Raw genomic sequence first — 15,016 nt, 5'->3', positions numbered from 1 at the left:
TGAATGATTGAACAAATGACAATTATAGGGTACATATTGAAAATGGATAAAGCTGCAAACTTCAGATTCTCAACTTCTTATCTTTTACAAGTTTTCAAAGAGATCATTGGGTTAATGGGCCTTTGCTCATGCAGGGCTGACCCTGTGGAAATCTCTCCCGCAGGGTTTGCAAACCCAGACATCTACAATCACCTTCAGGAGCAACCTGAAGACATACCTGTATAATGGTGCTTTTTGACAGACAACCATCTATATATTGAACGTTATCATTATATATACACAACAAAAAAAGTAAGTCCCCCCTTAAACAAACATCAATAATTTCCGAACCAATGCAAGATTTTAATACATTTTTTCATGAGCGTGTAGGTAATTTTATAAGCTGCCCTCTGAGTAAATGTTATGGACGTATTTCACTTCATGCTTCAGTGAGCTCCGTCAGAAGGCAAAAATGTCACTTTTCAAAAGTCACAAGCCAAATATCATGACTTTGATTCCATTTTATTGGAACTAATTCCACATTCTCATCATAAAAAATAGTCAGAAGGCTTGTAAAAGGTACTCTCTAAAAGACGATACAACTTTTTTGGCTAAATTTCACGGTTGAATAAACACAAGTCCAAATTTGCTATAATTGGATTTTTTACACATTTATGTCAATAAAAATGATAGAATATGATGACAGTTATTTTTGGAAGAGTTTCTTCAACAATATTCATCGTTTCACGGTTCAATGAACATTTATTGAAAACAAAAAATATGATTTTCAAATATAAGCAAGTATTGATTCATTTTGGTTCATCTTTTCTCAACTTTTTTGTTATGTTCATGACCAATTAACATGCTTCAATGATTCAAAGGCGTTTAATTAAATATCCACGCTTGAATGAACATGTGGAATGCGATTAGCTCTTTTGTACGTTATTGGAAAAAATGCAATTTGTTACTATTAGTCCGGGTTATAATTGAGCAAGGTGCCACACGGAAAAGGAGAAATTTTCATATAGTGCTTCTAGACCAGTTTTTTACGCTGAATATGAATATATGAGGTAACCAGGCTGTATCCTGAAAATTAACCTGTGAGGGCGCTTTTTTCAAAATGGCCGCCAAATTTTCAGAACATTTGAATTTTCGTACATAGATTTTGACATAAACATTCCATTGCCACAAAATTAGTGTCATATGAAAGACAAATAGATTTCCTACAATTTGGTACCATTTATAGGGGATAAGTAAGTCATTTGGCTGAGATTTTAAGTAGAAAACTGCATTTTTTGTCATTTTTTTCCAAAAATTGAAAATTTTGCAAATACATGATTTTACATAATTCTAAGAAAAATGAATCAATTATCTTGAAATGTTTTTAAAAACTTTATTGATATACTATTATCATGTGGATGAAATTCCAACTCTGTATCATTCTTCTTAGCAAATTTATAAGGTATCAAACTTGAATACTTCAATTTCAGAAATGTCGCTTTTTGTATGCATTTTCATAGACTAATACGTATAACATGTATAATATGTATAATGTATAGTTACAAATTAAATGCAATTATCTCTGCTCGTTAATCACTTGGATAGTTAAAAGTAGGCTTTTCTCTATCAGCTACATAAAACAAAATGTTGGCACATCAAGGCCTAACACTCTCATGGGGTGGGGGTGTCGAAGCCCCCCCCCCCCCCTTGGCTATATCATGTTGTTGTATATTGCCTATTTGTTGAAAAAAATCACTGTTTTTTGGAGCACCCATTGAAGCAAAAACAGGCATTTCTACGATACAGTACAGCCACTTTGATTGCTTTGAAACCACTTGGATAGGAAAGAGTAGACTTTGTTCTACCAGCTACATCCAAAGAAGTGGAACATCGAAGCCTACCCCTCTCGGGGGGGGGGGGGGGGGCTTTTGCTTAATATTGCATATTTATTTGAAAATTCACAATTTTTGACCCAACATTGAGGCCAAAGAGCGTTTGTGCTTTGTTGTACACCCCATTTTATTGATTTGAAACCACTTAGGAAAGAGTATAGTTTGTTCTACCAGCTACATATAAATAAGCACTGGCACATCGAACCCTAGCCCTGGGCTGTCTAAGTCACCCCCCCCCCTCTATATCAAGTATATTGCCGATTTATTGGATATTTCACCATTTTAGATCACCCATTGAGGCAAAAGAGCGTTCCTACTATATAGTACAGGCAATTTTATTTTCTTGCAATGACATTGAGAAGAAAGAGTAGGCTTTGCTCTATCAGCTACATAAGTGTTGGCAAATCGAAGCCTATCTCCTTCAGGCGGCTTTAGAATTTACCCCACTAATTTTCAGTATTTGGCTATTTGTTGAAAAGTCACAATTTTGGAGCCCCCATTGAAGCAAAAAGGTGTCTCTGATATATAGTTCTGCCACTTTTATTGCCTTGAAACCATTTAGAGAGGAAAGAATAGGCTTTGCTCTATCAGCTGCATAATTTTGTGCTGGCAAATAAAAGCCTACCCCCTCACCCCTTTGCGTTATTGCCTATTTATTGGAAATTCACAATTTTTGAGCCCCCATTGAGGTAAAGAGGCATCACTGATATATAGTTCTGCCACTTTTACTGCCTTGAAACCAATTAAGGAGGAAAGAATATGCTTTGCTCTATAAAGAAGTGCTGGCACATTGAAGCATACCCATTTGGGCGGCTGTCAAATCACCCGACCCCTCTTGCATTATTGCCTAATTATTTGAAAATTCACAATTTTTGAGCCCCCATTGAGGCGATATGCACTTCTGCTGTATATAAAGACACCCAATTTCTCTTTCTTGAAACCACTTGGAGAGGAAAGAGTAGGTTCCCCTCTTTCAGATATATATAACGAATTGCTGCCATATCGAAGCCTGACCCACTTCAGGGGACGATACATGTAGATGTTACCCCACCTTTTTTACGATTTTTGCCAATTCATTGGAAAACTCGCCATTTTGGAGCCCCCATTGAGGCAAAAAACGTGTTCTGGTATATAGTAGAGCCACTTCTTTATATGTACCTGTTAGAGGAAAGCCTACTCTTTCCTCTCCAAGTAGTTTTAAGGCGGTAATAGTGGCAGAACTGTATATCAGAACCACCTTTTTGCCTAAATGGGGGCTCAAAAATGGTCAATTTTCCAATAAATAAGCAATAATGAAATAGGGGTGGGGTGAATTCAACAGCCCTCTGATGGGGATAGGCCTTTTTTGCGAGCATGTCTTTATATGTAGCTGTTAAAGCAAAGCCTATTCTTTTTCTCTCCAAATGTTTTTAAGGGTGAAAAACGGCAGAAACATAATCAGAAATGACTTTCTGCCTCAATGGGGGCTCCAAAGTGGTGACTTTTTCAATAAATAGGCAATGCAAAAGGGATGGGCGATTTCGACAGCCTCCTGGATGGGGTAGGCTTTTATTTGCCTGCACCTTTATATGTGGCTGATAAAGCAAAACCTATTCTTTCCTCCCTAAGTGGTTTCAAGGCATTAAAAGTGGCAGAACTATATATCAGAAATGCCTTTTTGCCCCAATGCGGGCTCCAAAATGGTGAATTTCAAGGGGGGGGGGGGTAATTTCGACAGTCCCCTGAAGGAAGTAGGCTTTCATTTGCCTGCACTTCTTTATATGAGGCTGATCAAGCAAAACCTATTCTTTCCTCCCTAAGTGGTTTCAAGGCAGTAAAAGTGGCAGAACTATATATCAGGAACGCCTTTTTGCCTAAATGGGGGCTCCAAAATGGTGAATTTTTCCAATAAATAGGCAATAATGCAAAAGGGATGGGGTGATTTCAACAGCCTCCCGGAGGGGGTATGCTTTTATTTGCCTGCACTTCTTTATGTGGCTGATAAAACAAAACCCATTCTTTCCTCCCTAAGTGGTTTCAAGGCAGTAAAAGTGGCAGAACTATATATCAGAAACCCCATTTTGCGTAAATGGGGGCTTCAAAATGGTGAATTTTTCAATAATTATGCTATAATGCAACAGGGATGGGGTGGTTTCAACAGCTTCCCGGAGGGGGTAGGCTTTTCTTTGCCAGCACTTGTTTATATGTAGCTGATAGAGCAAAGCCTACTCTTTCCTCTCCAAGTCATTGCAAGAAAATGAAATTGGCTGTACTATATAGTAGAAACGCACTTTTGCCTCAATGGGCGATTCAAAATGGTGTAATTTCCAATAAATAGGCAATATACATGAGATAGAGGGGGAGGGGTTGGCTTAGACAGCCCCTGAGTGGGATAGGTATCGATGTGCCAGCGCTTAATAATATGTAGCTGATAGAGCAAAGTCTAAGCTTTTCTATCCAAGTAATTGCAAGAAAATAAAATTGGCTGTATGATATAGAAACGCTCTTATGCCTCAATGGGTGATCCAAAATGGTGAAATTTTCTATAAGTAGGCAATATACATGATATAGAGGAGGGGGTGACTTTGACAGCCCCTGAGAGGGCTAGGGTTCGATGTGCTAGCGCTTATTTATGTAGCTGGTAGAACTAATTCTACTCTCTCAAAGCAATAAAATACTATAAAGCACAAACACTTTTTTACCTCAATGTTGGGTCCAAAATGGTGAATTTCCAAATAAATTGGCAATTAGCAAAAGGGGGAGGGGTGACTTCCCCAGCGCCCCCCCCCCCCCCGAGAGGGGTTGGCTACGATGTACCTGCCACTTCTTTTGGTGTAGCTGGTATAACAAAGCCTACTCGTTTCCTCTCCAAGTGGTTTTAAAGTAATTAAAGTGGCTGTATTGTATAGCAGAAATGCCTTTTGCCTCAATGGGTGCTCCAAAAAAACAGTGATTTTTTTCCAACAAATAGGCAATATACAACAACATGATATATAGCCAAGGGGAGGGGCTTCGACACCCCACCCCATGAGAGTGTTAGGCCTTGATGTGCCAACATTTTGTTTTATGTAGCTGATAGAGAAAAGCCTACCCTTAACTCTCCAAGTGATTAACGAGCAGAGATAATTGCATTTAATTTGTAACTATACATTATACATATTATACATGTTATACGTATTAGTCTATGGAAATGCATACAAAAAGCGACATATCTGAAATTGAAGTATTCAAGTTTGATACCTTATAAATTTGCTAAGAAGAATGATACAGAGTTGGAATTTCATCCATATGATAATAGTATATCAATAAAGTTTTCTGGAACATTTCAAGGTAATTGATTCATTTTTCTTAGAAATATATAAAATCATGTATTTGCAAAATTTTCAATTTTTGGAAAAAAATGGCGAAAAATGCAGTTTTCTACTTAAAATCTCAGCCAAATAAACTACTTATCCCCTATAAATGGTACCAAATTGTAGGAAATTTATTTGTCTTTCATATGACACTAATTTTGTGGCAATGGAATGTTTATGTCAAAATCTATGTACGAAAATTCAAATGTTCTGAAAATTTGGCGGCCATTTTGAAAAAAGCGCCCTCATGGGTTAATTTTCAGGATACAGCCTGGTTACCTCATATATTCATATTCAGCGTGAAACACTGGTCTAGAAGCACTATATGAAAATTTCTCCTTTTCCGTGTGGCACCTTGCTCAATTATAACCCGGACTATATGGATATCTGTCACAAACCTCCTTGCATAGTTCATTTGATCCCGATGTTTAATGCATCAGTGAGCACACAATATTAGAAAATTATGCAAATGAGAAGAAAGTTCAAGGCCTTGGCCCCACTCTGTGTCGTATCGAATGATTATTTTGGTGTGCGCGCCTTTTGGATAGTGTTACTCTGAAGCCATGTACGAAGTTTCATGAAATAACTATTGGCAGAAGTAACAAAAACCGTCCATGAAACAAACCCTCATTTCATATTTGTTAAAATTTTGACTTCGTCTCTCATAGACTTGTGTACATTATGGGTGCACATGTTTAAGAATAAGTAACCCCTAAAAACGACTCTTGTGACTTTAAAAAATGGTCATTTTTAATTCAATCTTTAATTACTCATGCATGACTCAACCGATCAATCTTATTTTTCCCCAGGAGTTGCTTAAAGGTAAATGCTAGTCTTGGTAACGATATCAAAATGAGTTCGTACAGAATCCAATGAAATGACCACCAAAGTGTCTGTTTGTATAAATAAAACGAATGTGCCAAAGGATTCTGGAAGAAATTGTGTAATTGCTGAGAAATCAGCAAATAAGCACAGGATTCGGGTAGAGCGTCGGGCCCGACGCTCAAAGCAATAATTATACACTGTCCCACGTGCGCTTATTTGTGTTGGGGAAGTTCAGTCTGAACATTTTTCAGCGTAGATTTCCAGATTTCACAAAGTTCAATTTATGTAACTGTACCAGATCTAGATCCTCGATGATATACTGACAATTAAGCCTGGTTTTACAGACTTTCTCATGAAATCAGTGTTTACTGCAACTACTGGAATTTCTCTTTAATGAGTGTAGAAAACCACCTATGGAATATCATATCTCAAAATAATTCCGTTCAAAAGTTACAGCAATTTGATTTAGGGGGGACTTACTTTTTTTGTTGTGTATAGTTCCAACTTGCTACATGTATGTACTATTTTTTCCCTTTTTCTGAAATTTGCTCTGAAGCGCCTTGAGCATTTATTTAATAAAATGGAAAGTGCACCATACAAATTTAATGTATTATTATTAATCTGTTATCATTAGATTACTAAGTACCAGTGCCGGACTTCACAGACAGCACGTATCCCATGGTGCAATGCTTGATCAGCTTTGGACTCGTGTTCGTGTGGAACCCATGTCAAGGGATGAACTACATCAGGTAAATAGATGTATCTTATGAAGATAGCCAGGAGGCATTGGAGTGTAAAATTATCTGCAAACAAAAGGTTACTCTCCAAGAGATTTTTTAGGGATAAATAGATGTAAACAAGGTCTGGAAACCAAACCTTTTACCCGATGGTAATCATCAAGCATGTAAAAACCTGATAATGACTATTCTAAATGTTTTGACAAAATATTTATCGAATAAAAAGGTTGCAATAACAGTTTAAAGCTACTGAAATCATTAGATTTGATTAGCTGATACTTACATGTAAGTTGTTAGAGAAATTGTGCAATTGTCATGACAAGTCCTTATGAAACGGCACCCTGGTTTTCCACTCGGTTTTGGACACAGGTCATCACAACTCTGTACCCCAAACTGACCACTGTGGCCAACCGACTACTGGACATCTTCTGTACCTTGACCGCTGGTCACCAGACATGGCTGGACACTCCGGCAGAGTCCGAGGGCAGCCCTGGGGCTGGTGAAGGTGGATCAAGGACTGCTGGCGGCAAGATTGAATTGGGATCCCACGACAGAAGACTGGTTTCTACCAGGTAACATTTGAAATGATATTGAATTCTTTTCATTGAAAGGCAGTGTCTATTTTCATGTAGTTTTATAATTTCATAAATTTTCATACTTATATTTATTTTTTGAGATCGTAATTTTCCATTATGCCTATCCCCATAACAGTCTACATGTGAGATCACAATAATTCCATTATTAAATTCCCATGTGTAGAATTTCATGGTATTGAGTGTAACATCTCAAAATGATCTTAGAGTAAAAAAGAGTATTCTTCAATTTCTTGATTATTTCCAACTTGAATAAAAAACTTTTAAAGGAAAATATGGAAAATAGATGGTCATTTCATGGATGTAAAGATATAAAATTAGAAATTTCAGCATCTTTTGGGGAAAGTTTTTTTTAAATTTCCATATGGTCTAATGGTTGTCGAAATAGGAAAACGTTTTTATCATTTTAATGGTCGTTTGAATGGCTTTCAAACATTTTGACTCGGCCCTAATTATTATGTGTTCATTATTTTTTGTGTTTGTTGATAAGCTGCCAGTTCTTCACAAGCTTCTTGTTGGTCTCTGATTTTCAATGTTTACTGCTAATGTTATTTTAGATCTTCAACTATATCCATTTATGTTTTTTTTTTTACCAGATTGTTAACTGAAAACAAATGAAAATGCTATATGTTAAACTTTACTGTTTTACAGAGATCTTATCAAATGGTGTGAGAGAATTGAGAGAGATTTCCAGATCAATTCATCGCAGAGTGCTAACATGGTCTTTCTTGAGGTAATACTGTCATTTCACCAAACTAAGCAACCATTGAAGAGAGTAAAGTTATTTTATTAAGTGGCATGTTTCTCCTTTGTCATACCCTATAAATTGTTATCTCATTACAATAGCTAATCCACAATTTAATGATTGTTTTGTTTGATATCCTATTGGATTAAGAAACATGAATAATGATATCAACTGTCTATTAGTTAGGAAGATCATTTCTGTCATCTTTGAAATGTCATGCGCGAATTATCTATTGATGATGTGCATGTAAATAAAAGTAAACTGTACAATGCACAATTTGCACATTTGTACATTCAGGAAAATGCCCTACACTGTTGCCAAATTGATTCAATATATTCAAGATTTCATGATACCAAAACTTTTATTGTTTTGTTTGTTTACAGGCGTTAGACTGTTTCTGTGCAGCTCTGACAAATCCTAAGACTCGTATGGCTGTGGCTGAGCAAATAGGAGCAAGGCTAAACATCACCAAGGAGAAGGCTCGCTTCTACTGCTCTACATACAAGCCAAACATCGAAGAGGGGGACTCTACCATTACATCGGGGAGGGCAGTATTGCAGCAGAAAGAGAGGGACACATTAAAAATGTAAGTACTGTGCATGACATGGCTGAGAATAGTAACTGGTATCTATACATCGTGGTATTCCAGGATAATATATCGACCAACTAGGAAGCGAGGAGTGTATAGGCTGCTGTAAATAGCACATTTCTCTAATCATATATCAGTGGTTTGTAAGATTGTGTCCATTATGTGTTGACACCTTTATGAATCACTGCCCCCCCCCCCCCCCCATGCAAGTTTGACTGTAATTTTCTTTCCAAAACCCCAATAGGCCATTTTGGTCATGCAAAAAGGTTGTTTTATTCATCTTGTTATGAGTTTCATTTATAAAGTTGTGCATAACTTTATGAATACCTCTATGAAAACCACACCTCTTGCAAGTTTGATTGTATATGTAGCTTGATTTCTTTACGAAACCCCAATTGAACCACTGCTTCATGGTTTGCTTTCACCCGAGTAGCGGCAGTATTGGTTTCGTGAATAGGCTGCCTTATTTTGCGTGTTTTTGAATTTAATCTATTTGGCAACATTGAAAATCAACATCAAGATCATTTACCATCACAAAGATGTAGAAATGAATGAGCCAGGGCATCTGTAAAAACAACTTACGCTTCTGTATGAGGCCCTTCAGCAGCACACTAAAATAAATAATTAAATATAATATGAGGGAATACGTGTACACACACAATAGTATACAAAATATTACACTTCAGTTATTCTTTAAGTTGTGCCTAACTTCATGATTTGGTTGTACATGTGTCTGTCTTTTCTTTCCGAAACCCCATCAGGACTGCTGCATCTCAGTTCGCCTTCACCCGACCAGCTGCTGTGCTGGTAGAGCGTGTAGCCTGCTGTATCGTTCAGAATGAACCGGTCCTTTTAGTTGGAGAGACGGGAACGGGAAAGACCTCTACCATCCAGTATTTGGCCAGCCTCGTAGGTCAAAGGTTAAAGGTCATCAATATGAACCAGCAGAGTGACAGCACTGACCTGCTTGGAGGGTAAGACTTCAGTTTTATTTTACTTAAAAGAGTTTTGATCTTGGAATAAAATAAAGAAGATGAAAAATGAAGGATCATGAAAATGAAAATAAAATCATGAAATGTAGAAATGATGAAAATTAAATCATGAAAATTTGTTTGATTTATTACATGTATTTTGTTTGATTTTGCATCAAATTTCACTATATGAAATGTAAACAAAGTTACATGAAATTAGTAATTGAACAAAGTGGCAAACCAAGTAGAAAGGCTGAATTGTTTGTCAGGAAATGCAAAATGTATAATTTGACTTTCATGCAGTCACTTATATTCTGTACAAGTTATGAGATTGTGAATTCTCATAGATTGCACTGTTCGTATAAGAGTAGGGGGAAACCCAGGTGTAGTGGTCCACCTGCACTCCCCCCATCAGCTATATCGGGAGGAGAGACCTGCGGGTCATATAGGGCAGTGATTTTCCATTTAAAAAAATTGCCTTTTCCGTTCCAGAAAATCTCAAATTCCGTTTCAGCATGTCAGAAAACGGAAATTCCGTTTCCCCATAGACTTTGTACACACGGAAAAGTGACAATTCCATTTACACATTGAATATCAAAATCACAACACGTACACTCGCACTGGTCAAAATTTGTATCTGCTACTGTGCCAACAACACAATAGAATCCATTCTAATCGGATCTTTGCGGGTGCATAAAATATTTTTACAAACCCATTTAGCATGCATACCTCCTAACCTTTCAAATTATTAGCATTATTTCACGGTGAAATGATATTTCATCGATAATTTGGTTTTTTTTTGGACATCGTTATCATCAGTCAACGGCTTTTGCCAATCCGCCATCTTGGATTTTAAGACCACGATATGGTGCTGTTACATCTTCAAACGTAGAGGGCAGCAACACACGACCGTGTAGTTGAACGATATGTGTGCATGTGAAGCCCAACCCGGCCGGCCGGGTACGGTGCGGGGTACAATCGAGTGTGCTGATGTCGAGTGCAGTCACGATGAGTGAATTGTCATGATAGTAGCGAAGTGAGATCGTGTTTTCTGGGGTTTTGTGGCCATTTAATATTCTCATTTTGTTGTGATTTTGGAGTAATTTCTGTTGCTATTCTGTGTATTTTGAGGGAAAATACGTTTTCCGTGATTTTCTGTTTGAAATGCCACTTTCCGTTTCAAAAGGCCCTTTCCGTGAATTCCGTCCGTTTTCCACGATCACGGAAAATCACTGTCCCTAGTCATAGTGTTTCAGTTTGCTTTTCGCCTCCCAGGCCAGGCACAGGTGATGCCAAACAAATAATAATAGTAACCACAACAATAACATCAACGATTCATGTCACTCTATTGATCCTTTTCCCCTGACCAGGTTCAAGCCCGTTGACCTTCGTCAGGTTGTTGCCCCGGTCAGAGAGGCGTTCGAGGGTGCTTTCCGTGCCACCTTCTCAGTGAAGCAGAACACCAAGTTCTTGAGTCATATCCAGAAGTGCTTCACGCAGCGTCATTGGAGGGAACTTGTTCAGCTGATGATACATAGTCAGCAGGCCGCCCTCAAGAGGTTCGAAAAGGCAGAAGGCAAAAATGGAGGTGTGTTTGTTAGTTTAACTGGGTTTTTGGACAAATATTTCACAGGGCAAGGAGGAGGGTGGGGGGTTTGAAAACATTTTCTGTGAAAGGTCTGATTGAAGTCAAACTCTATTTGAATATAAATGTGTAAACAGGTGTCAAATCTAATGATCTTGGAGAATAGAAAGCTGTAATTTCAGTAGTTTGTAACACAATACTGTAAAAGTTTCTTTAAAGTGGGCCCTATCAAGTATGCTCAGCAATTGAGTTTGGAAACTTTTTGGAATGCTCTCCAGGGTGTAGGGAAAGTGCATGCCTTGTTGTTTTTCATTGCTTTTCTTTGATGACTGATATATCTGATGTATCTGGGAAGTGCTTAGAGACGTCCCAATTTATAAGAGTAGTTTCAAAATATGAAAACCGTCTGTCTTTATTGTTGATGTTTGTTTTCTTTCTCTTTGTGTTGCCTCTATTCTTTCTGTTTTTTCTGTAACAGACGGGGCAAACAAGAAAGACATTGGAGGTCAGTGGAGGTCACTAGGTGAAAGGTTACACCAGCTTCAACTTCAAATACAGCACTCTGAGAATACCTTGGCATTTTCTTTTGTTGAAGTGAGTTTTGTGAAGTAACCTGAAATAATGATGGATTCGTAGTTGTGTAGAGATAATATAGAAATAGTGGGGTTCTACCAGTTTGTTTTTGAATCGTAAAAAGAACCTGATGGTAAATTGTAACGCAGATGCCACTCCTGGACAATAAAGCCGTTTGTGAAGTGTTGTATCATTGTTTGGATTGTACATGCATTTCTTCATATCAAGAATTCAAGATTTCAATATATCAGTTCTTGATATCAAGGAATTCAGATATTGAGAATTCAGTTTCTGATGTAAAAAATTAGTTTCTTCATACCCAAAAATTGTGTTTGTTAAGAAAGGGAATTCTTGATACGAAGAATGGAGTCCTTGATTCAAGAAATGGTTCCATGACATTTGCTACGGCGACAATTGCTCCACTTTAAATTCCGCACCCTAATCGAACGACCAACTTCAACCCTGCATTTAACACTATACCCTATCCTAAATCTAACATAAAACCCTATTGCAACCCTAACCCTACATCTTAGACAAAATTAAGCCTGGGGCATTTGTCACAGGAGCAAATGTCGTGTCGCCCAAGAAAAGGATAAAATAAAATGGCTTGCTATTTGCACAGATTTCCTCCCCCTACAATATGATCTGCATTTCATGTGCTAGTCTTATTTTTTGTGTGAAATGTCTTATCTAGGGTACACTGGTGAAAGCACTCAGAAATGGAGACTGGATACTCTTGGATGAGATCAACCTTGCAACGGCCGAGACCCTGGAGTGTTTGAGCTGTCTCCTAGAGAGTACCGAGGGGTCGGTGGTCCTCATGGAAAGAGGGTAGGTATGATAATATTGGCACTCATCACTTTGTGGCTCAGTGGATATAGTCTCTGGACTTTGAACCACAAGGTCCAAGGTTCAAATCCCACCATGGCATAATCCCATTTTGCAATTCATTAATTGACATTTGCAAATATCCACCCAGGTGTAGTAAATGGGTCCCTGGTAGGAAGAAATTCCTTGAAAATGGCTGAGGCTTAGTGTTTAACTAGTTTTCAAGATTTATATGCACAGAAGAATTTTCATTTACACAATATGCTATTAATGAATTTGATTTACTATCACAGAGATACCAAGCCAATCATTAGGCATAAAGACTTCCGTCTGTTTGCCTGTATGAATCCTGCCACCGATGTCGGCAAGAAAGAACTGCCTCCGGGACTCAGGAACAGGTAAAAAACAAACGAACATACTGGGTTCTGCTTCATATTTTCCTATAACTCCACGTCATGATGAATGTTAAAAGCTACTGTGATCATGGCATTTAATTGGCTTCTACCACATTTTTCATGACTATCGATATCATAGATGTTGCATTTGTTGTTGATAACATGTTTTAGGAAGTGGGAGTCGGTACCCGTCTTATCCCAAATTTTAGCAATATTAATCTCACTGATACGAACATCATTTTAGATTAAACAACAATTTACATGTAATGCTAAAAAAATTACAAGAAATTGTACAATTCAAAGAAAATTAAAGAAAATGATCAGAATATCAAAGTTTTTTTTCTTGACATTTAAGTTTGCAGTTTCTAATTATGCAGTGGTAGTAATACTATATTACATGAAAATGAAAATGAGGGGATTGCAGAGGTTTGCCCCGTTCATAAGGTAATCAAAACCAGTAATGAAGCAAACATGCAAATGTGAATTATACAAGTACATGTAATTGTCATTGGGGTTATAAAAATGAGGAATAGGGTTATACAGTATCTGCAGTATCTTAGACTTCTCTCCAGTTTGCATACATTATTTGTTGCTATATCTTGCAAACAGACAACTAACCACTTCTTGTTTTGACTCCATCATTGTGTATGGCTATTGAGCTGTTTGCGATGAGCTTGAAGAAGTTCCAGATCCTAAGATCCTTGCCAAATACTCTCTCCCGGACTTCTTTCCAGTTTGCATGCATTATTTGTTGCTATGTCTGGCAAACAGACATCTAACCACTTATATTTGACTCCATCATTATTTAGGTTTACCAAACTGTTTGTCGACGAGCTTGAAGATGTTCTAGATCTCAAGATCTTAACAAAGAACTATCTCAGACCTTTCTCTATTTTGCATACATTACTTGTTGCTATGTCTGGCAAACAGACACCTAACCACTTCTTATGTTTGACTCAATCATTGTTTAGGTTTACAGAGCTGTTTGTTGACGAGCTTGAAGAAGTTCCAGATCTCAAGATCCTCACAAAGAGCTACCTTAGACTTCTCTCCATCACAGAGGCTCAAGTGGAAGGCATCGTGCAGTAAGTGACTTTATTACAGGGCCTTGTTTCATAAAGCCTGTTATCAAATGTTATGTTATAAGCTACTGAAATCCTGTTACATGATTGGCCAATTAGTTGTTAATTGACTCATGAAGCAGGGTCATGAGCCAATTGATTGTATACATGTAGATGTAGAGATGTAGAGATGGGTGGACCAATTAACTTTTTTTCATCACTACTTTTTTTTAATGACATAGCAATGGCACAGACACATGCTTTCAGAATATTGTAATTAATTTCACACTTTAAATAAAGTAAAGGTGATTTGATTGATTGTTTAATGAATCTTGGGTCCGTTTTGTAAAGCTGTAACTTGTGTACTTACAACTTTACACATTTTTCAGTAATGCACATATGCATTTTCATTTAGATGGTTTGATTGATTGATTGATTTATTTATTATTTCATGTATTTATTTATTTCGGTATTAAAAAGCATTACATGTAGCAGCCTTATGACTCAATGGCATACAATTTACATCATTCATGATTGATACAATAGTACTTTATTTTTAGAGCTAGATTTGACATGGGTGGATAAGTGTACAAATAAAAAAAGATGAAATTTTTGCTCCCTGCAACATACAAAGATTTGGCTTCATAAATATTTTGTCAGGATGCTTTACCATTATCCTGTTTCCTTCCAGATTTTACTTGTCTGTGAGGAAGGAAGCCATTCAGAAACTGACCGACGGGACCGGTCATCGGCCACACTACAGCCTCAGGACTCTTTGCCGTGCTCTCAAGCTGGCCTCAACAAACCACTGTGATTCAGTGCCGAGGTCACTTTACGAGGTCAGAAGATAAACAAAAAATAGGATTACATTAATAATGATAAATTTCCCCTTTATATGCCATTAGGAAGTA

The 15,016-nt window shown here is 37.4% G+C and overlaps 1 protein-coding gene across 1 annotated transcript in view; it reads left to right on the top strand.

Annotated features, from left to right (window-relative positions):
• Positions 1-15,016, top strand: part of LOC129259359 (midasin-like) — a 96,475-nt gene that overhangs the window by 12,472 nt on the left and 68,987 nt on the right. The window contains exons 9-19 of the mRNA XM_064097986.1: positions 6,663-6,777; positions 7,135-7,337; positions 8,010-8,091; positions 8,487-8,689; positions 9,454-9,666; positions 11,034-11,251; positions 11,727-11,842; positions 12,516-12,652; positions 12,943-13,047; positions 14,016-14,129; positions 14,797-14,944. Coding sequence (XP_063954056.1) covers positions 6,663-6,777; positions 7,135-7,337; positions 8,010-8,091; positions 8,487-8,689; positions 9,454-9,666; positions 11,034-11,251; positions 11,727-11,842; positions 12,516-12,652; positions 12,943-13,047; positions 14,016-14,129; positions 14,797-14,944 — 1,654 coding nt within the window. The remainder of the gene's footprint in view (positions 1-6,662; positions 6,778-7,134; positions 7,338-8,009; positions 8,092-8,486; positions 8,690-9,453; positions 9,667-11,033; positions 11,252-11,726; positions 11,843-12,515; positions 12,653-12,942; positions 13,048-14,015; positions 14,130-14,796; positions 14,945-15,016) is intronic.

The sequence above is a fragment of the Lytechinus pictus genome, chromosome 4 (genome assembly GCF_037042905.1).
Source record: "Lytechinus pictus isolate F3 Inbred chromosome 4, Lp3.0, whole genome shotgun sequence".
NCBI classification, from domain to species: domain Eukaryota; kingdom Metazoa; phylum Echinodermata; class Echinoidea; order Temnopleuroida; family Toxopneustidae; genus Lytechinus; species Lytechinus pictus.
Note: the sequence above shows the minus strand (reverse complement) of the source record. Positions and strands in the feature narration are given on the sequence as shown.